The 22185-nt window shown below is 40.3% G+C and overlaps 3 protein-coding genes across 4 annotated transcripts in view; 2 read left to right on the forward strand and 1 right to left on the reverse strand.

Annotated features, from left to right (window-relative positions):
- The window catches only part of LOC106519646 (sodium-dependent lysophosphatidylcholine symporter 1-B), a 13944-nt gene extending 6565 nt beyond the window's left edge, over nt 1-7379 (forward strand). Inside the window, exons 8-14 of the mRNA XM_014011406.1 lie at nt 880-998; nt 1079-1162; nt 4947-5030; nt 5141-5253; nt 5336-5479; nt 5623-5799; nt 5881-7379. Of these exons, the coding sequence (XP_013866860.1) occupies nt 880-998; nt 1079-1162; nt 4947-5030; nt 5141-5253; nt 5336-5479; nt 5623-5799; nt 5881-5923 (764 nt within the window). The 3' untranslated portion in view covers nt 5924-7379. The remainder of the gene's footprint in view (nt 1-879; nt 999-1078; nt 1163-4946; nt 5031-5140; nt 5254-5335; nt 5480-5622; nt 5800-5880) is intronic.
- Nucleotides 7380-8724: 1345 nt separating this feature from the next.
- si:ch211-67f13.7 (uncharacterized) lies at nt 8725-12833 on the forward strand. The gene is made up of 8 exons (XM_014011467.1): nt 8725-9257; nt 9334-9446; nt 9525-9631; nt 9705-9873; nt 9956-10070; nt 10143-10222; nt 11809-11897; nt 12024-12833. Exons 1-8 carry the CDS (start codon nt 8799-8801, stop codon nt 12611-12613), a joined length of 1722 nt encoding a protein of 573 aa, XP_013866921.1. The 5' UTR covers nt 8725-8798; the 3' UTR covers nt 12614-12833.
- A 503-nt stretch (nt 12834-13336) lies between these two features.
- si:dkey-157l19.2 (uncharacterized protein KIAA1522 homolog) overlaps nt 13337-22185 on the reverse strand; it is a 30866-nt gene continuing 22017 nt past the window's right edge. For both annotated transcript variants that reach the window (XM_014011448.1, XM_014011456.1), the window contains 6 exons: nt 19060-19200; nt 18898-18941; nt 18672-18807; nt 18469-18576; nt 14745-18368; nt 13337-13794 (listed from right to left, as the gene is read on the reverse strand). In XM_014011448.1, coding sequence (XP_013866902.1) covers nt 13733-13794; nt 14745-18368; nt 18469-18576; nt 18672-18807; nt 18898-18941; nt 19060-19200 — 4115 coding nt within the window. In that variant the 3' untranslated portion in view covers nt 13337-13732. The remainder of the gene's footprint in view (nt 13795-14744; nt 18369-18468; nt 18577-18671; nt 18808-18897; nt 18942-19059; nt 19201-22185) is intronic.

A 22185-nucleotide genomic window follows, 5' to 3' on the forward strand; every position in this document is an offset into this window, starting at 1 on the left:
TATTTTTATAGATAATTTTGTCTTTAGTGTTTTTTCTGCGCATATTTTATTCTGCTATTTTCCTGCTAATTTAAACATTTAATGCTTTTTTTAGCTGCTAATTCTTGCYGTTTCCTGTTTTAGCTACTTTTAATTCACCTTTTTTTATGATGATTCCAGATTCTTACTCTTTAATTCAATAAATGTGCACTTTGTTTCTTTTTGCCAATTTAAGCTATTCCCGGTACCTTTTTTTTTTTAGCTATCTTGTGCTAGTTCCAGCTTTTATTTTTAGCCATTTCAAAACAAACTGAAAGTGTTTCTTTTCTTTTATTGCCAATTTGAAAAAGTCACTCATTTTATTGTCTCTCATTTTTAACTTGTTTCATCTTCTTTTTGCTAATTTTAGCTACTTTTTTGCTCTTAATTTTTTCACCCTTTTTTGCCCTCTTTTTCACTATTGTCCTACTTTCAGCAAAAATCAGCTGTTCCAGTTTAACTCGCATCAACAGTTTTGCTATTAAACCTTTTAGCTTTCAGGTAAAATCTTTCAGCATTAAGCATTCACTCTGCAATTTTGGAGGAAATACAATTTCTCTAGTTAAAATCTGAAAATTTAGAGTAAACACTTGTATTTCTGTAACTATAATGAAATAAATAAAAACAATAAATAATTTTTTTAAAGGCAAAAATAAAAGGTTTTGGTTTGACGGCTTCAGTAAGAGTTGTTTTTTTATTGGTGTCTGTAATTTAAAACGTTTAAAACACATTTGCCTCCACTCATAAAGGACTAAAGAAATATGGAGGTCACGTATCGACAGGGGTTAAATGTCGCGATGACATAACCTCTCCTACAGCAAAGCATTTTGTTTGATTTTTTCATTTCATCTTTGATTCCAGAGAGCGAGCGGGAAACCTCGGAGCCGCTCACCTTCACTCAGGGCCTGTGGATCGTCGTGAGTCACAGACCGTACATCAAACTGGTCGTGGGTTTTCTCTTCACATCTCTGGGCTTCATGGTAACGACTCTGAATATTGGCCTGTCCTCATTTCAACCCTTGGACAGCCGTGTCTGAGTTGTGGCTTTGAACCTTTGCAGTTACTGGAGGGGAACTTCGCTCTCTTCATCACCTACGCTCTGGGCCACAGGGAGGACTACCAGAACATTCTGCTGGTCATCATGGTGAGCGTTCCTGTTTTCCCCGCATCTTGTTGCAGCTCTTATCAGGACTTAGAGGACGTCGGTTTGTTTTCTGAGCCTCTTCCTCCATTCGAGGACACCTGTGCCTCCGAGGCTGAAAGGTTGGTTCAGGGGCAGAGCAGCTGATGTTTACGCTGCTGGGAACCTCCCACACGTTGACTGAGCTTTAACAGAAAGTCACTGTGCAGCTTCTGTTGTCCTGCTTCTGCTCTGATGCTTTTCCTTTTACTGTGAGGAGAAACGTGTTACTTATTCTTTCCTCTACAAAACAATATTCAGTATTTTTAAGATGATTTGGGGCTTTTTTATGACTTCCTCTGATTTGTTTAAAGTGCCTCTGATGTCAAATTTAGTAATACATATGAATGCATTTTTAGAAAGAGGACATTGATAAAATATTGCAAAATAAATGTCATGTCGCTGAGATGAACAGTTGTTGAGATATTTGCGTGTGAAGAAACAGGAAGTGATGTCAAAGGGGAATGTGCACGTGAGCAGAGCATTGCTACAAAAGCCAACAACCCAGACTGTAGAGAAGAATCTGATGTTTTTTAACATTATTTTGAGTCTATCCGAGAGACGATGAGTCAGAGTTCAAATAATATTGTTTCAATAAACAAAGACCAGAGTTTTCTTTGTTAAAGAGTTCCCCTCTGATGTCACTTCCTGTTTCACCTTAGCTGAGTGAAGTTCAAAAGAAAATATGCCAGTTATGGGACAAAATGGGTTAAATCAGACCTGGGCATTCGTATGTTCGCGGGCCACATCCGGCCCGTTTCATGTTCATGTCCGGCCCGTCTGTGTGAAGTCAGTTGTAAATTAAAATATAAATGAAAAATGATTTTCGCTGCATGCAACGCAACTGAGATGCTCTTATTTTGAAAAACTTGCAGTTTTTTTTTTAAATTTACGTTTGAACGTATGTACGTAACCAATGATCAATGTACGTAACCTGCTACAACTGTCTGATGCTGAGCAGTGACCACCTAGCCATCAAAATGTCGGGTCCCTCCAGAAAAAGAAAAGTTGATATCGAATGTCGTGTTTTCAACAAGACATGGACTGCCAACTATTTTTTTACAGAAGTCAAAGGTAAAGCTGTGTGCTTAGTTTGTGGTAAACATGTTGCCGTTTTTAAGGATTACAATTTAAATCGCCACTACGTTAGCAACCACGAGGAAAAGTACAAGAACTTATCGGATGAAGAGCGCAAAAGGGAGTCGGATGCTTTGCTAGCGAAGCTGGAAAAACAACAAGGACTTTTTACTAAGATTTATACAGCCAGAGAAGCAGCTGTCAAGACAAGTTATGTCATATCCCACAAAATTGCTAAAAAAAGCAAACCGTTTTGTGATGGAGAGTATATTAAGGAGTGTTTGTTAGACTCTGCAACACTAATGTGTCCGGAGAAAAAAGACGCATTTGAGAGCGTGCCGCTCTCCCGGCGCACTGTAACGAGGAGGGTGGAGGACATCGCGGGAAATCTGGAGCTTCAGCTAAAGGACAGACTGATCAACTTTGACTATTTTTCTCTTGCTTTGGATGAAAGCTGTGATGTTCGTGACACGGCCCAGCTACTTATCTTCTTACGTGGGATAACTACAGACTTTAAAATCACGGAGGAGCTGGCCGCCATGAGATCAATGAAAGGAACAACAACCGGGAGTGATTTGTTCATGGAGGTAAATGCATGTTTTGATATGTTGGGACTGAAATGGGACAAACTGGCAGGTGTAACAACAGATGGTTGTCCAAATCTGACAGGGAAAAATGTTGGACTTTTGAAGAGAATGCAGGATAGGGTGACAGAAATCAACCCTGAACAGAAATTGACRTTTTTGCATTGTATTATACATCAGGAAGTGTTGTGTAAGTCAGTGTTAAAATTAAACCATGTTGTTGATGTTGTAACTAAGATGGTTAACTTCATCAGGGCACGAGCATTGAATCACAGACAGTTTGTTGCACTTTTGGAGGAAAATACGACTGAACATTGTGATGTAAGCTACCACACAGCTGTCAGGTGGCTCAGCCTGGGCAAAGTGCTGAAAAATGTTTGGGACCTGAGAAAGGAGATTCACGAGTTCTGTGTGATGAAAGGAAATCACATCTCACAGCTTTCAGATGCAAAATGGATGGCARACCTCGCTTTTGCTGTAGATGTGACGGCACTAATGAATGAACTAAATGTCAAACTGCAATGCAAGGGGGGGTTTGTTCATGAAATGTACAGTGCTGTGAAGGCTTTCATGAGAAAGTTGCAGCTTCTCTCAAGCCAGATTAAGGACAAGATTCTCACCCACTTGCCAACACTGAAGGAAGCTGCACCACCAGCTGATCACCTCCACAGGTACTCATCCATGCTGGAGGCACTGCATGAAGAGTTTTCAAGGCGATTTCAAGACTTTAAAACAGTTGAGAGTGAAATGCAGATGATTTCTTCTCCCTTCACCTGCAGTGTGGATAATGCACCAAGTGATGTGCAGATGGAACTCATTGACCTGCAGTCTGACACACTTCTGGCAGAGCGCTTTAGGTCAGGCTCACTGCTTGAGTTTTACTCTTCCCTCAAAGAGGAAMACTTTTCAAACATGAAGAGGCATGCTAAGAAGATCCTAGTCCTBTTTGGATCTACCTACATATGTGAACAGACATTCTCAGTGATGAAGTTCAACAAATCCAGATACAGATCCTCTGTCACTGACGATCATCTCTCTGCTGTTCTTCGCATCGCCACCTCAGACATTCAACCAGATTTTGAYGCACTTGTTAAAGCCCAAGACAGACTTGATTTTTCTCACTGAAAAAGTAAAATGAACTGGCACTTATTGCTTTTGTATAAAGTTGATAGCATGTTGCAAAACAGTTTTCATATTTGTTTGTGAAGATTGACATGTTAAAAATAAAATGAAATAAGGTTAGGATTGTTTTTGTTGTTAATGTTTATATATTAGTACATCAAAATTTCATATATTTACAACATATCCTTGTTCGAATTACCAATAGCACCTAATCAAAATATATATAATTTACTGCTCTTTACAATGGGTGGGGAGGAAAAGAATATTACGAACAATTAAGTACAAGTTATTGTTGGTTTCGGCCCTCCAACATAGCTCAAGTTTCTCAAGTGGCCCTCGGCAAAAAATAATTGCCCACCCCTGGGTTAAATCGTGTGAATTATTTCAACTTTCTTAAAGATGTTTTCTTTGACTTTTTGTATTTGAAGAATATGCATGTCACAGGCACTTTAAGCTTTCCACAGTGTGCAAATTAAAACAAGTGGATTTATTTTAGGTGAATCGTTTCATGCTGTTTAGTTTAAGTAATTCTAARTAAAGTTATTTTTCTTATTTAGGTAACTTATTTTGCCCAGCTGGAAAATGAGATGCTTGTAAATTATGGTTGCTGATCACACGACTCGGTTCAAAACTTCTTTCAACAGCAGAACTTCAGCTTAAATTTGATCCAAAAGAGACATTTTCTTAAATCAGTCAAACCAGGACTGTTCCTTACTGACCTTTACAAGGTATTAAATTTTCTAAAACTCAAAAGTTTGAATACTCGGATTGAGTTTTGCTCKTATCAGAAAAGGTATTTTCTCGTGAAGTTACATAACTCAGCCTGTTTGGAGCAACAAATATTCAGAATTAAGAGTTTACACAAATGTTTTTTTCTTAGCTTTGCTTTGAAACAATCTGTTTAATGTCCTCCTTATTGTGTGACTTTAGTTCATTAATTCATTGTTTTGTTTGAACTCCACCAGCTGTCTGGGACTCTGACCATCCCGTGGTGGCAGTGGTTTCTGACCCAGTTTGGAAAGAAGATGGCGACTTACTGGGGCACCTTGGTCAGTACGAGTTTCTCATTTTGTTGCATCAACGTTGTCTGTRAAACATCAGAATGCGATGCTCAGTCAAAGCTGCAGGAGTTATGTGAGGTTTGTTTCTGCTCCTGCAGTGGGCAGTGCCCTTCATGATCATTATCGTCTCCGTCGAGAGCAACCTGGTCCTTTCCTACCTGGTGGCGGTGGCGGCGGGCGTGAGCGTGGCAGCAGCCTTCCTCCTGCCTTGGTGAGCACAAGTTTTACKCAGGTTTTTAGGCTAAAATCTGGTTTTCTGTCTTTTCGAGCTTTCTTCTGATTGGTTGTTTCAGGTCGATGCTCCCCGACGCCGTGGACGACTTCAAGGTTAACAATCCGAACGTCTGCGGACACGAAGCTCTCTTCTACTCGTTCTACGTGTTCTTCATCAAGTTCGCCTCTGGACTGTCCCTGGGGATTTCCACTCTCAGCTTAAAGTAGGTCTAATCAGTATTTCTTGTGGGGTTTATTTTCCTCTCGTACCTTTTATAATCTCTAATCCTGAGATTACCTCCTATTACCACGGATCATGTGGTCAGCTATCACATCAGCTCAATTTATTCTGCATGTTTTTTTGCAGATTTGCTGGGTACGTGACTGGTGAATGCTCCCAACCTGAGGCGGTCAGTTTGACCCTGAAGGTGCTGGTCTCCCCTGTTCCCATAGTCCTGATCATTGTGGGGCTCCTGATTCTAAGGACCTACCCCATCGATGAGGAGAGGAGGAAGGACAACCGCAAACTGCTCCAGGAGTTACTGTAAGCCAGGAGGAAAATCACTCATTTGGCGCATGAAAAAGTATCATTTGTCTGACTTTTTGTTTTTGTTTACTTGAACAGAGATTCTGAGTCTGAAACATCAGATCTTGGGAGCAGCGTATAACAGACACTTTGCACGTTTTTTTTCTTGACCAGCAACGGGCCAACACAGCTTCCTCATCAGCATRAACATGCCTATAGAGAGCCACTAGAGGGTTATGGCGCCCTCTAGTGGCAAGTCTGTGCATCAAGTATTTTTTTGTTGCCTTTACCACCAKTTGTGTCCTAAAGGCCCTGTCGCACCGTAACGTTTTAGACAAGTCGGCTTCTGACGGGTATATATTTGATCCAGTTGTAAGCATTATAATACGCCTAGGTCCAAAAGAGGCTTCCAATAGATTTATTTTAAATTCCATCATCAGCTTAGACATCTTTGGTGTTGGACAAACTTTTCATAAATTGGCATAAGTGGTCTAAAATGTTATATTGTGACAGGGCCTTAAATAGATGAATATTGTTTAGAATTTTGTAAAGACTTGACTGCAAAACCATTTTTTCACTTTGTAAAACAAATCTATCATTGTTTCAGTGAAACGTGGCAAAAATTGTCCATATCTCCACCTCACCTTTTTTTTTTTGCCAAAGATTTTCTTGTTTACGGAGATGTTACGGAAGGTTTCAGCTTTTGGTTTTTGGTAGAAATATCCTCCTTAGATCCAAAGCTTGGTTACAAACTCGAATTTTGTCTCGTCGTGTCTATTAAAGTATTTATTTTCTGGTTTACGCCACTCGAGCACCCAAGGAGCGTGATGTTACCTTTGGTGTTTCCAATGAGAGATTCACTCTGAGGATATCAGCTTTTACTTACAGGACACATAAAACACTCGTACTGACTATGGAGCTTTGTCAACAATGTCTACCTTCATTTTTACTGAACATTTAATGAAGGCGTAAACTTGAGTACTTGAATTTTCTGAAGGTTGTTTTTGTAGAATAAGTACTGAACTATTTAAATCACTGCCTTACAAAAATGTATTTATTATTGCCAAAAGATTTTTTTTCTGTTGAACTTGAACTCCAAATACTTTTTGTTGTTTTTGAGAATTATTTCCTTTCTCCACTTTTTCAGCTTTAATGTTTGTTGATTTCTGTGAAGTAAAAAAAAAAAAAAAAACTAAATGTGCTTTTATGCAGTCAGTTCATGCAGCCCATTGTCACTTCCAAAGAGGGGAAACTATTTAACTATTTATTTAAACATGCAGTCCAAGGGATTACAATTCAAAAACTTACATAATTTATTGAACAATGTTTAATAACAGTACCAGCCAGTAGTTCCCACTCATATTCTGAAAAGATTTTACGATCTGTGTTTTTTGTCTTGTAGTTTTCCTTTTGAAGGGGTTTGAAGTTGAACTGTTTAAACTCTCCACTGCATCTCTGTGGTTCTCAATGCTGCTGTTTGTATAAACTGTAAATACTTTTTCAAAAGGTTGATGTTAAATATGTAAATCTGTGCGCAGATAAAATAAAAATGATTTGTAAAAATTGTCATTTATGTCAAGAAATAAACTTTGTTGAAATAATAGGTTTTTTAAATGAATTACGGTTAAAGGTATTTATTTTTCTGTTATTCAGGGATCATAATACCATGTTTGATTAAAAATGTCTAAACAGGAAGTCCAGGGTAAAAGGGAAATGTTTGCAGACTTAATTACTGATTAACTTTCATTTGGAAATTTAAAAGTATGTATGTTTAAAATGCATCAAAAACATCCAGTTAAAATTAAACTATAGAACAGCATGAACATCAAACTGCTTGTGTGATAAGAAGCATGAAAGCTAAAAGATGCTACATGCTAACTAAGAGACAAATATCAGTATACTGGTCGCAAACTAAAAGAAGCAAAACGGTAATTGAAAGCTAAAGGTTAAAAGCAAGGTTAGKTCAAAATAAAAACCTAAAGTAGAAGCTAAATGTAGCAAAAGGCTAGCTAAAAAGAGCAAAATTGTAGCAAGTTGAAGCTAGCAATGGTTTGCTAAAACTAAAAATGGTAAGAAGCTAGCTAGACGCAAAACAATGCTGAAAGGCTTGCTAAATGTAGCAAAAAGCTAAACAAATATGTTGTGTGTTGTCATCAATGTGATAAGAAAAACAAAAGGCTAAGAGATGCTATGCTAACAAAAAATAAATAATGGCAAAATCCTAGGAACATATTAAATGTAGGGAAAAGCGAGCTAAAAGCCAGGATTACCATTGTAGCTAGAAGTGGTGAATGGCTTTAAAAAGCTAGACGCTAAATGGAAAAGGGCTAACTAACTGGAAGTAGCAAAAAGCTAAGCAGCTATAAAACATTTAGTGATATTTTTAAGCTAAAAATATGCTTGGTGTGGGAACGTCTCATAAAAAACACAAAAAGCTAAGATGCTACTTGTTAAATACTCATTAAACAAGAAGGCTAGCTAAAAAAAAGAGCAAAAATGTAGCTAGCTAAACTAGGGTTGGCAAGATGCTAGCTAGAAGCCAAAATGGCTAAAAAGGCTAGCTAAACGAATTTGGATATATGCAGCAAACTCAAAAGAGGCAAAAAGCTGACAAAATAAGCTTTGCTAAAAGCAAAAAAGTTGGCTAAATGTTTCAACGAGCTAGTTAAAAACTGAAAACTAAGAGGCTAATGAAAACAAATAAGGAAATGCTAACTAAAATTAGCAAAAGAATAAACTAATAGCAGAAAAATGCTAAACTAAACTAAACACAATAATGTGAATGAAGAATCAGCATTTAGATAAACATTATCATTAAGTCACTTTGGTAAATTGGGTGTTCATTTTAATGTTTTATTTATTTATTTTTTTATTTATTTATTGAATTGTCAAATCAGTCTAATCTTCAGGTTATCCGGTAATCCAGGTGTGATCCGTTAATTACCTGCAGCTGTGCCGTGACGCGTTTTTTACGCGCGGACTGAAAAGTACACGAGCTCGTCAGTCTTTCTCCTGCGATGAAAACAAAGTGGTATTTATTATTTTTGTTCATATTTATTATTTTCATTGGCTCACTCGTCTCTGCGGCCGAAACGCCCAGAAAACGGAGGAAGGGGTTTAACCAGAAACACAAACGTCTCAAAYCGTCCGCCAAAGAGGTCCGGAAGTCCCGGAAAAGGTTCTCCGGCGGTTCCCCTCAGATCACCAGGTCCACCTCTCCGGCGACTCCGTCTCTGGGTCCAGGGAAGACCGGGGAGGAGGCGAGGATCCAGGCGGACTTCGCTTCCCTCCCGGACGTCTCGGTCACCTGCTCCACGACGGACTTCGTGGTGCGGGTCAGACCGGGTTTCTACGGTCTGGGCGCGGACGCGCAGGAGCTGACCCTGGGCCGCAGCTGCAGAAGCAACGGAGTTGTCCGTCCGCAGGGGGACCTGCTCTTCACCTATCCCCTAACGGAGTGCGATGGAGTGCGCGAGGTAAGACCATGGCACGTGAGTCCTTTTTTTWAAAAATCTTGACAGCGCGCGTCCTAATGTCCTGCTTTACGCACAGCTTCTTCCAGGTTACCTGGTCTATAAGCACGTGCTGCACTACCAACCTTCTCCGAAACGGTTCCCGAGCAGAGCGCATCAGATCAGTGTCAACATAGAGTGTCATTATCTGAGGTTGAACTTATTTTTTGTTGAGTAAATCCATTAAATTTGCGTCAAAACCTTGTAACGTCCATGTTTGTGTGCCTGCAGGGATCACTCTGTGCACCAGCTGGCGGTGCAGCCCACGTGGCAAACTGTTATTTTGCGTAAAAAGCTCAAGAGCCGTGCCATGGACTTCCTAATTAAATTAATGGATGGTAAAAAAATAAAAATAAAATGCAACTTTTTTTTAGATAGATTATGAATTGATACATATTTTTGGATTCACAGATTCATGGAAGGCGCACACCGAGCCTCAGGTGTACCAGCTTGGGCAAACCGTGAACATCCAAGTCTCTGCTCTTCACCTGCCTCCTGGATTAAAGCTCTACATCAACAGCTGCTACGCAACATCATCCAGCAAGTCCTCCCTCAAATACAGCATAATAGACAACTTTGGGTAAACGCATCGCAGAAAATGAAAAGGTTTGATGTCTTGGTTGTGCTCTCGTGTCCACATTGTCCTTTGTTTGTTTCCACAGCTGTATGGTGGACAGCAAGCACGACCCCGGAGTGTCACAGTTCGTCTCTCGGACAGACGACGCCTTAAAATTCTCCGTAAGGGCCTTCCAGTTCACGGCTGACCCCGAGGCCGAGGTGAGGGTTTAACTTAACGAGTTTGTGGTTTTATAAAACAAAGCGAGCCTCAAAACACGTGTTCTGTATTAGGTTAGCATCCACTGCAAGGTTTCAGTCACACCAGAGGGTCCAGGCCCGGTGCATAAATCCTGCACCTACCAAGATCGCAGGTGAGCGTGGATCCGGTTTCTCTTTATTATTAATCCAACGTTTCCTGTTCCACTGGCACATAACTGGTTGCACAATTTTTGTGCCATTTCAAGAATTCGTACATCAAAACATTCAGCTCTTCAGGACACTCCTGCTCTGACTTTTAGTATTTCAGCAACTTTTTTTTTTTTTTCCCACCTTCTACTCATTGAAAATCCTTTTAACCTCTCGAGCCCCAAAACAGCTTTTTCCGTTTTTCTATTTCTTTTAACTTAAGATCTGTCAGTCGAACCTGGATATGTTTGGTATCAATAGAAACCTAAGAGTCTTTGCTAAAAGCTCATGGAAACAATTTTTACATTCACCAAACACAGTTCAAACGTCAAGCAGCCTCAGAAAGTAAACAAACTGTACAAAATGGCATCATTGCAAATCTGTAAATACATTCAACCAAAATCTAAAGGAAAAAAAATTGACATTTTTTTAAAGCAAGTCAAAGTAGATACTTAAATATGTTGTAAAGTGCCTTGATTTTGAGTGAATGTGATCCAAGTGAAGTCAAATATAATTTCTCATTGTTTTAAATAATATATATAATATTATATATGGTGATAAATAAATGTTTGGATAAATTTTCAAAAAGAACAAACATTAAATATGTTGTTTAAGGCAGGTAAGAGAAAATAAATAACTTTTGGACGTAAAAAACTTAATATTTCTTAACATGTATTAATGGTACCATCATGGTCTCTCTGTGCAGGATGATAAAAATGCAAAATTATTTCTTTACTAAAACCGTTGTAACTTTGCTCTAGTTAATTTTAGCAGCATGTATCTTTGCACAGGTAATGTCCACAAGTGGATTTATGGTTTCCAAGAGTTTTTAGCCTGACTCATTATGGTTTGAAATGGGTTATGTACTGTCTAATGCAATAATTATTCAGGTGAGAGTGGAAAAAAACCCATTATGTTCCATCCCCAGTATCTCTAAAACAGCAGCTGTTTTAATACTTTATGAACTCTACCAAGTGTTAGCTTTATTTTGATACCAAAGTTATTTAAGTAGAGTTTGTAAATGCTGAGATAAACTCAATTACATTTCAGCATGGTATTTTGAGAAAAACTTTTAAGAAAACCGCTTGGGGCTTAAGAGGTTAAAACCTTTCAGTGTTTATAAATCTTTCCGTTTTGCTCTGGTTCTATATTTTGTTTATAACTTTGTGCTAATTTTAGCTTCCTTCAGCTTCTATTTAGCTTTTTCCTGTTTTTTCAGCTATTCTGTGAATTAAAAATTGTGCTGCTATGTTTCATTCTGCTAATTGAAACTTTTTGTTTCTTTCAGCTGTTTCCTGCAGTTTAAGCTACTTTTTAGCTATTTTCAGCCAAATTCACCATGTGATAATTTTAGCTACTTCATTCCGTTTAATTCTGCTTGTTTGTGCTTTCTGCTACTTTTAAGCTATCTTACAACAACGCAAAAGTTTTGCACTTCTATTTATTTTCTTCTGCAAAAATCTTTAAACATTAAGCATTTATGGTGCATTTTCACAGAAAATTATAATTCTCTAGTTATTAAATGTCTTTAAGGGACACTTCTGATTATTAGGTGGATGGCTCTTACCGGCCGCAACTCCATATGCGAGTGCTGCGACTCAACTTGTACGAGCTCCAGACCCCAGAGGGCCCTGATAGAAGGTCTGTCTGATTTTTGACCTTTTTTATTTTTTATTTATAAAGTTAGAGGAACACACTTTTGAAAGAAGAATCAAACTCAACTCAAACCAACCTCTAAAATAAGTTTTGACGTTTATATCTTTAAAGGTTTTGCCAGCAGCGGGCCGTTGCTGGTCTCGGATCAGCCGTACGCAGCAGAGCACGACCTCCGACCAGTCAGTCCCTCTGCTGTCAGCAGTGGAGAAGATGAGAACTTCAGTTCTCACACAGACGTGAACAATCATAAGCTAGCAAGTTCAGATGTAGAAAACCCCAATAAAAAGGAGGAACAGTTTACAGAAGGTAGAGACGTCTTTGGAGAAATGAGAGGATCTGATTCAGACGAAGAGAAGACCCTAAAAGAATCTGAAGAGAATTTAAAAGTTTGGAAAACTGGATCAGGAAATGAGGAACAGGGTTTTTCAGAACCAGAAACAGAGGATGAATCTGAGGGAAGTGAGGATGAGGCCACTGAGGACCAGAGGAGAGATGATTCACTTCAGCTGGAGCATATTGGACCATCTGAAGATGGCCTACAGGCAGAACTAGAACCGTCAGGACCACCTGCCTCAGAGGGAGGGAGAAAAGAGACTCAAGGGTTTAAAGATGACGAGGACAGGATGTTTTCAACGATGGAAACAAAAAATGTCAGCAGTCTGATGGATGAAGAGAAAACGTGGTATTTTACATGGTTGTAGTGAAATTAAGTTTCTTATTTCTCAACAATAAATGTATTAAATGCAGAAAAGTTCTGTTTACTGAAGTTTAAACTTTTCCTGAGTTTGCCTTTGTAATTCTATATATGAAGAGAATATTTTAGTTGATGTATTAGGATTTATTTGTATTACAAGTTGTCTCAGGTTCAAACAATGAATGGAAACACCTTTATGCCAAAATAAAAAAAAATTTGGGAAGGTTTCATTTGTTCATTTCTTATAGCTCTATGGATTTATCTGAACTTTGCTTCATTTTGACAGTCATGTTTCTGCTCATGGTGCTTTTATTGTGGAAAGTTTGCCTAGTTATGGTTTCATTTTAATTTTGTGTTTTCATCGCAGCAAGGTTTTACATTCCCAGCTCTTGGATGGACCTTTCAACAACAAACAAAACTTAATCTGTCCATAAATCTTTATTTTCCTTTAAATGATTATTTTCTCTATTACAGTCTCAAACATTTAATATTAATCATACAACAAAGTGAGTATACCTCGACTATGGGTAAATAAAAGCAGCAGAAAACGTGCTTCATTTTAGCTAATTGTATTTTTTTTTTTTTGTGGGAAATTGTGATGTAGTTGAATTTATACACAAAACCTTAATTCATACAATATTGGATTTTATCTGTTACAAAAAGGACATGTTTTGTGTGGAAACACTCCTGAAACAGGAACAAAATAACTTATTTTTTCTTTAAACAAATATAATTGGTGTGGAAATTTTTAATTTACAGAACTCTAGAACAGATTTATACCTATAAGGTATTAAATATACAAAATATGGTTTTATGTACAGAAGAATCACCATAACTCCCCGTGTAACAAAAGTCTAAAGCATTGATTCAGCAGGACAGGGTTAGTGTTTGACACTAGAGGGCAGAACATCACCATCTCACAACTTTAAGGTCGGGAAGAAACAAAACAGTATTTAATTTCTAAAATGCAAAGTGAGTAATGGAGTTAATTAGGACCCACACCTTAAAAATCAAGGACCACTCCAGAGCAAAGAATGTTCTGAAATCAGAATTTCATCAATCCAAATCCAGCTTCTTGCTTTAAAAGAAATTATATTCCTTCGGCGGTCTCCTTCAGACGTTAGGATCATGCTGCTGATGTCTCCTCTCGAACAGTGCCTGCTGTCCCGTTCATTTCCTCTGAAACCTCTGTGAATATATAAATATGGACAATTAAAACAGCCGTGCGCAAAATGTCTGATCAATGAACCAGTTGATTATAATTTTAGTTTTTGGAGCAACATGTTTATGGGGTGCCAAGCGTAAAATAAAATGTCACCAACACATTTTCTTTATTTAGCTCACTTTGAGTGTAAAACCCTGGTTTGAAAAAACTTTATTATTTAGCTTGCTGTTTTTAAATTATGCTAATTTTTACTAAATATTAAATTGAAATGTTAAATAACAATAAATCCTAAATGAAAATGTTGTGGCTACATGTTAAAGTTTACATTTAGGTATTTCAGAATGGAACACAGCCTTTTCTGTTAGTGTGCAGCTTTGATCATGACACCATCATCCTGCTACAAAAGCGCTAAAGCTAATACTTCCCCACAAGACATCAAGCTTGTMGTACCGAGCTGCACTTTACGCTGCAGGAAGACGAGTACCATCCATATTATTTTCAATGAACAYATTTTATATTTAAATTCTAAATCCCATCTTCTGTAGCATTAGCAGCGTTAGCGTTTGCTTTTGAGCAAGGATGATGGCGGGAACGACAAAGGCTGCGTTCCATTCCGGAATTCTTTAAATGTAAACTTTAACATTTAGCTGCAAAAGATTTATTTTTTTAATTTAGATTTACACATTTACATTTAGGATTTAATATTTATATATAGCATTAAAATGTTAAATTTAGTAAAAATTAGCTAAATGTAAGTACAGTGAACTAAATAAAATGTTTTAACTAGGATTTTATACTCAAAGTGAGCTAAATAAAGAAAATGTGTTAGTGATATTTTTAAACAATTTATTTTACACTTAGCACACCATACATGTTACCAGAAATAAAATTTGACATACAGTACATAAACTACTGGACTAACTGATGTGATATGAACTTAATAAAAGTTTTTTTTCTTTCTTTTTCGTCTTACCATTTATACCCTCGTGCTGTGCTTCCTGCCCTGCAGTTTGCTCCACAGCTTCACCAGCCTCACCGTCTTTACTCTTATTTTTTGGTTTCTTCGCGACAGGTGGAGGCATCTTTAGCCCCGCCTTCGACTCTGCTTGACTYGTCACTTTTGCCCCAGGCGAATCCTCCGAGTTCTTCGGTGCCGTTTCCTTGTTCTCCGGCTTTGGCTTCGTCACAACTCCGAYCATTTTGTTGCTCTTGGAGAAGACGAAGCTCGGGCTGGTGGTCGGGGGCGACACCGGGGAGTGCAGGCTCAGGCGAGAAGTGGGACCTTCTTTTGCTCTGGCTGCTGTCCGGAGACGGATGGCCTCTTGTAGGTTCATGGAAGAAGTCGTGGCGGTGGGAGACTTTTTCGYAGAGGGGGCTATGGGTGATGGCGATGCTGGTGGAACCACGACAGACTGGGGCGGATCTGGGTTGAGGAGAATCAGTGATTTTCTGACGGGCTTCTGCGGAGTCTCGTGGGAGGAAGAGGCTGGTGTTTGTGTGATGGGTGGTTGTTGGGTCACCGTGGCCTCAGGTTCTGGTCGCTCTGGAGCTTCAGGGCTTTTACCGACAGACTGAAGTTGATCTTTCTGCGAGAGAGACGGGGCGCCGGCGGACGTGGTTTCCTCTTCAGCAGCCTCAGGTGGTTCAGGACTATTGTTGACTGATCGAAGCATGATCACCTGCAGGAGGGACTGGGTTATGGTTGAGGTAAGGTTCTTGTGTGCAGCTGTCACAGAGGCCTGCTCTTGACCTTCACGGGGTTCGGGGCTGCTGTTGATGGACCGAAGCTTGACCTGCTGCAGGAGGGACGGGGTGATGACAGAAGCTGGCTCCCTGTGCCCTTCAGGTGCAGGATTCTTCTCTTGGCTTTCTGCGCTCAGACTGGACTGATGGTTTGTGCTGACGGTAACCTGCACCGGTAAAGGCGGAGGCACAGGAATGCTAACCGGAGGTGCTTCTGCCTCTTTTAACGAAGGCGGGTTTTTGAACTCGAATGGAGGAGAAGGTGGTGCTTCATCAGCAGCCGGATCACCGGCTGTCTGACTTATGACTGAATGTTTCAGAAGCTCTAGAGGAGGTGGAATACTCTGTGGGGTTGTAGAAATACTGTTCGATTGTTCAGGTTTTGGTTCTGGTGGGACGTTCTCATGTGGAGGATCCACGCGTTGCTTTGACAGTTGGAGGTGTGATGGCAGAGGTGGAGGGGGTGGAATACTTTGTGGTGGAGAGAGCTTGCTTTCAGGCGCTGCCTCTCCAGCAGGTCGAGAAGCTTCTTCGGGGGACAGACTTTTAATAGTTTTGGGAGGGGAAGCAAATACTTGTACATTCACGGGAGGGGAGGGATCTCTCGCTGGTGAAGAAACCCGCTGGATGACCTCTTGAACGACACAAGTGGTGGATCCCACAGGAGGTGGTGGAAGGAGAACCTTCTGAGCCGCAGCTGTTGGTGGAGGGGGAGCTGTATACGGTGGAGGAGGAGGGACACTCATGGTTGAACTGAGCTGCTGTGCTTTATCGACGGCGACCGCCACAGACACAGATGTAGAAGAAGAGACCTCGCCAGGACCGGACTGTTTCGGTAAAACTAGTCCCACCTCACCAAACAACGGGGGAGGTGGAAGAGGGAAGTCGGTCTCTTCGGGTCTAGTGATGTTCATCGGTGGAGGCGGCAGAGGCCAGGATGACTCTGATGACACGACTTGTACCTTTGAGACTGTAGTGCCGTCGGTGGTCTCTGTGGCGGTGCGCTGGTCTAGTTGAGGCGACGGTGATGGAGAAATGCGTACTAATGAAATGGTGGTTAATGTGTCTGTGATGGTCTTTACCAGACAACTTTCTTTTATTTCCTGCTTTTCCACAGCCTTCACCGATATCCCATTTAATATGTCACACGTTCGCACCTTTTCATCCTTACAGACTTCTTTCAAATCTCCGTTCTGAGCGAGTCTTTCGTTGTGTTCCTTGAGAACCTCTACGTAGGAAATGATGGACCCTTGCAACCCGTTCACAGCCTCGGGCGAGGGATTCTTGACTTTCCTTTCCAGCACTAAGCCTTTCACAGAGCTTTCTGTCGACACAGAAGGGGACGGCCTCTGTTGTCGCCTGTCCTTTGGATTCTTCTTGATAATGGCGTAGACGTTGTCCGGAGCCGGCGGCCCCAGGAGTAGCTCAAAGGAGCGTTTACTGTGAGCCCACACCTCAGGCGGAGGAGGCGGGGGAGCGTGGACTTTGGGCGGGGGAGGGATGTTGAAGAGTTCTCTCAGGGTTTGTACAGAAGGGCTGACGCTGACTGTGTCAGATTTTGGTTCTCCTGTGGGTTTAAGATTTTCAGCAATCTTTGGGTGAGCTGAAGAAGCCGGACCCACAAATAACTTGTGTAGCTTTGTCAAGAAGTTGTTGTTCTTCTGCTTTGGAGAGGACAGGTGAGGCAATTTGGTGAATTGTGGGGACATTCCGTCTTGGCTGGAGTAACCACTGGACGGAGAAACTACTTTGACTGGTTTGCTCTCCTCAAGAGGCGGCTGCTTTTTATGTGAGACTTCGTTGTAGCTGGTTTTTGGTTGCTGTAGCTCAGATTTCATGACGGCGAACGTGGCAGAGCCCGTCGATTCATCCAGAGAGCTGGTGTCTGCATGGTAGTCAGGGCTGTCGATGTTCCTGTGGGGAACTGGAGATGATTTGTTCTTTTCAGGAGCGCTCTCCTCTCCAGGAATCACTCTGACCTCCAACAGCTCTCGTGAACGTCTTTTCATCTTACTGTGAAGGGAGTAGGAGCGGTTCGGAGGAGGTGGAGGTCTTTTGGGTTTCATGACGGAGAGACTGCGCGCAAACTGCCCATCTTTCTTAATCTGGTCTTCCTTCAGGACGACCTTGGATGTGCCATCAGAGAAATTAGGATTACCCCTGTTCTCTTCAGTGGAAGTCGTCGTATTCTGAGACTTTTGTCTTGGTGTGGTACCACTGGAGATGGTTGAAGAGTCGGATACCAGAGTGTCCGAGTCAGAATTGGTCCAACAGGAGGTGTTGGACCGACTGGGACCGTTGTAGCGGGAAGCAGAAGTGAACTTGGAGGAAGCGGTTCTGGACGACGAGGCTCTAGAAGAAGCCCGGGAGGGAGCCGGGCTGGACAACAGCAGGCTGCTCTTGCTGACGGTGCGCACGCTGCTGCGGCTCCGACCGCGACTGATTTCCACCACGTCGATGGAGGGCGGCAGCACAGCGTTGGGAATGATTTTAGACAGGTAGGCGGCCTGGGGTGACATGGTCATGACAGGACTGGGTGGCTGCTGCTGGAGGCTGGTAGAAGTGGTCATCCAGGGAACAGCCAAGGACCGGGGCCTCTGCTCATCGGTCAGGAGAGGGTGCAGGCGGTGGAGCAGGGCCAGGTCATCTCTGTGACCTGCGTGGGCGGCATTGAGCTGCTCAACCCGGTCTTTACTGAGCGGGTGGATGATATTAGGGGCCTGAGAGCTGGCATTTGATGATGATGGGGAACCTGCTTCATATTGTGGTCCGTCGGTGCTGGTGTCAGTCTCTCCGTTATAAAACTGATCCTCATTCATCGTATGAGTCAATGTCCAGCCCACTCTGTCCAAACCTGAAGGAACAGAAAATACCACGGTTTTATTATAATAATCAAATAAAAATGCTTGATTCCTTGTTGATTTTACAACTTTAAAAAAAGATTAGCAGCATACCCAGCTCTTTCTGAACATGGCGAGGAATCCCTGGAACGCTCTTCTTGTGTTTTCTTCTTGCTTTCTTTTCTGACTTTTTTCCAGAGTTCAGTGGTCTGAATGTTGATCCTGAAGAACGGGAAATATAACATTAAGATTTACCGTTTCTACTTTAATAAACAAGAATACAAAGCTAACTTTATATCTAAGAAATGATACGTTACCTTGCCTGGTGAGTCCGGAGCGGGACGATCTTGTGGACACTGATGAGTGCATGGAGACAACAGAAGACGCGTCAGGGATGGTGCTGTCTGTCACAAATCCTGTACTTTCCCCATCGGTTTCATTTGTCACCATTGACTGGAAAACAAAAGAGGACAAATAAATATTCATAACAGGAAAATATAAATCATGTCAAAACCTTTAATTTGACACAAGTACAGAACTTACAACTATGCTCTCATCATCTTGAAACTTCATTCCAATATTGCTTTCTGAAAAAAAAGTGTAACTTTAAACAAAACAGTGGCAAAATCCTTTACTGCAACATGTTGACACTTAATAGTAATTCATTGCACAGACGTACAAACTGCGTATCTTTTCGTTTTATACCTTCTTGCATCATTTTCAGCCCTTCTTGAGCCTCGGTGTGGAGGTCCTCCACATATTTGGACCTGCTGCCCTCGGTGAACACGTTCTCCTGGATCTGCGGGGCCGCTGGGGTCTTATCGTCATCGTCTAGCTTGGGAACAGCTTGAAGCAGAGAAAAGGAGATGAAGATCAGCTTGAATCTGCATTAAAGGAACTTTAAAGCAATGGGAGCATATGGACAACTCGGGTGCCTGTCAKGGGGAGTTGAAGCGCAGAAACGGTAAATTTGTTTGAGGGCTAACAACACAAAGAGCGTGAATTCCTCTTATGTGGGATTAAACTCTTGTGACTTTTACAAAGGCTCTAAATAGAGGATTATAGTATCAAAAATCTACCATCAGCAACATATGCCAACGTATTTCCAATCCTAAGTATTATTTAAAGAGACAGTAAGGAGAYTATTCACTTTTTAACATTTGAGTCCACATTTGTATGATTAAAGTGACTAAAATATCAAAGAAATTATATAAAAAGTAGCAATTAAGCCAAACTCAAGCATTGGTGTCATTTATTCCGTGTCCTCACACATCCAGGTCACAGACTAGCAGTTTACAAACCTGCAACAATACTTTTATGTAAGAGTGGCAGCCACTCTGCATTTAGCTGCTCTTCTGTCTGCACAGGCTGGATTTAGACTCCACAGTCAGGTACTTTGAGACTGCAGCTAATTTTTACTTTCGTTCTTTAACAAACAGCGTTATAGATTCTGCTCTGATTAAGAAAATTCATATTAAACCACTATCTAAAATGTTGGTACAGTTTAAATTTATAGCAGACTTAAAATGGCTCGTCATTGCTTTAGATTAATAAAGATTTTCAACTTTCTGAGCATCGACACTTAGAATAAATAAACAAAATATTACAATTAGTGCTGCCTCTGCTTACCTTTCTTCTTTGAAACTGCCAGAAAGCAGTGAAAATTTAAATTATTAGTGAGGAGGATCACCATCGCTTTGGTTGTTTATTGTAAAAAAAAAAAAAAAAAAAAAAAAAAAATCCACTAAAATATGCTTAGATTGTGTTAAAGAGAAAAGAAAAAAAAAAGGAATATTCTGCTCTAAATAAGAAAACTGAAGTTCATCGGTTGAATAAACATCCCGAAAYAATCCAGATAGGATTGTTTTTCATGAAGTTGTTATTGTCTGCTTCTGTCCAAGCAGAGCAGAGCAGAAAGTGGATCTACAGCCAATAGACAAACAGACATTAATCCTCAGGAGCCTAAATCCTGACATCCCTCCCTGCGGTACCACCCCACCCCATCAGCAATCAGACGCCCAGAATCTCACTGTTGTTTCCCTTCAGCAGCCCCGATTGGTCCGTCAGGATGCAAATGATACCGATACTGAATGTGAGGAGGGGATTGAGAGCATCAGGGGTGCTTTGAGCCACAGTTTTCCCTCATTAACATGAGAATGAAGTTAATTTTTGTTCTTCTTTAAGAGTTTATTTAGGAAGGTTAAGCTTTATTGTGTTGCCACAAGGTGGAGTAAGTGATCAGTTTGAAAATAGAAAATTAAAACCACATTTTAAGAGGCCTGCAGCTTTAGATTACATGGTCACATAAAATAAAAAAATCCAGTTACTGTTTTCAGAAACACGGTTTAACATGCTATACCAAGACAAAAAACAAGACACTTTTTACTTCTTGTTGTTCTCACTGCTTAAGCTTTATTTATTTATTTWTTTATTTTTTTATTGTTTTAAGTCATATGAAAGTCAAAGACAAGTGTGAGAAAGGTGTTTCTTCACTACCGGGTGTGCTGAGCAGGCATGACTTGGAATGTTTGACATCTGAGCAAATGGAAAACATTCCCATGGTTGTGGTCCTGCTGGTGAGTCAGACAAAAGCAGTTTACAAAAAAAAAAAAAGAAAAAAAAGAAAAGAGAATGGACAAGTGGTACCAGTACTCTGTAATGAGTTTAAAAAAACAAAACCCTGAACTCTAGTTTAACAGGACTGGCTGCTGAAGTCAACCCTTCTGCCTACATTTGTAAACAAATAGCTGCCGAGCAAGTACAAAGTTTAGTCAGGCTCAGGAAAATCCCGATCTAGTTACCATGAAACCTAAACTAACGGGCGGGACCGCTCATCAACAAGGGCCCRTGTCATCACTGGTTCTGCAATCACTTTGTAATTGTGTCCATATTAATGACACCATCTGCCACTGCTGGATTACGCAAAAGCTGCTAGTGATTATTTATGAATGCTAAACTGATGTTTACATGAAGTGTAAGCTTTCAGCCTGTAAAGATGAAAAACAGTATTAAAAAAAAACAGAAGGGGATAAATACCGGTTCATGGGGGAGAATTATGGTCTTACTTTGAATGTAAACTCAAACAGCAGGAAGACAGAAAAATCTGTTTTTTTTCATGGTTTTGGTAAATTCTCTCAAAACAAAATACAAACAGATGGTTTCAGGAAACTCATCACATCAACAAATAATGTAAACAAATTACAACCCGTAACACAGACAGTGGTGAAAAGTGTTCAAGGATTAAAAAGGACAAGAAAAACAAAAAAGATTCAAATAAACTGAAAACTGTCATCTTTTTATGAAAACTAGGAGGCAAAGAATTAATAAAAAACTGTAAAGCATTCGTACTTTGCGTAATTGTTCAACTTTTCATATTTTAAACAAAGCTTTATTATGAGAATCTTTTCACAAAATATTTTGATTTCTGAGAATCTTCACCTAAAAGAAAACTATTCCAACACAACGTCATGAAAAGTCACAAATGTTTACCTAAATCTACTTCATTTTTGCAGTGATGGGAGTGGTTTTGCTAAACAACTAATGTTTCGTTTAGCGGATTAGCTTTTTAACTAACTTTGAACCAGTTAGCTTAGACTAAATTGGATTTTGCGAACTTTAGTTCAGCAAACAGCTTACTAACAAACACCAGGTTTGTGTCAGTCCCACCAGTCTTCAGCTCGAAGAAAACAACGATGTATGGCGCAATAGCGCAGTTAGCAATTAGCTGCTAGTGTTAGCTTCTGCTCATTTTTACCTGCCCAGCTTTAGCTTCAACTAATTTTCATTTATGTTTAGTGGTTTAGCATTAGCTTCCACAATATATATATATAT

Source organism: Austrofundulus limnaeus, unplaced genomic scaffold (assembly GCF_001266775.1).
Source record: "Austrofundulus limnaeus strain Quisiro unplaced genomic scaffold, Austrofundulus_limnaeus-1.0 Scaffold2, whole genome shotgun sequence".
Lineage (NCBI taxonomy): Eukaryota > Metazoa > Chordata > Actinopteri > Cyprinodontiformes > Rivulidae > Austrofundulus > Austrofundulus limnaeus.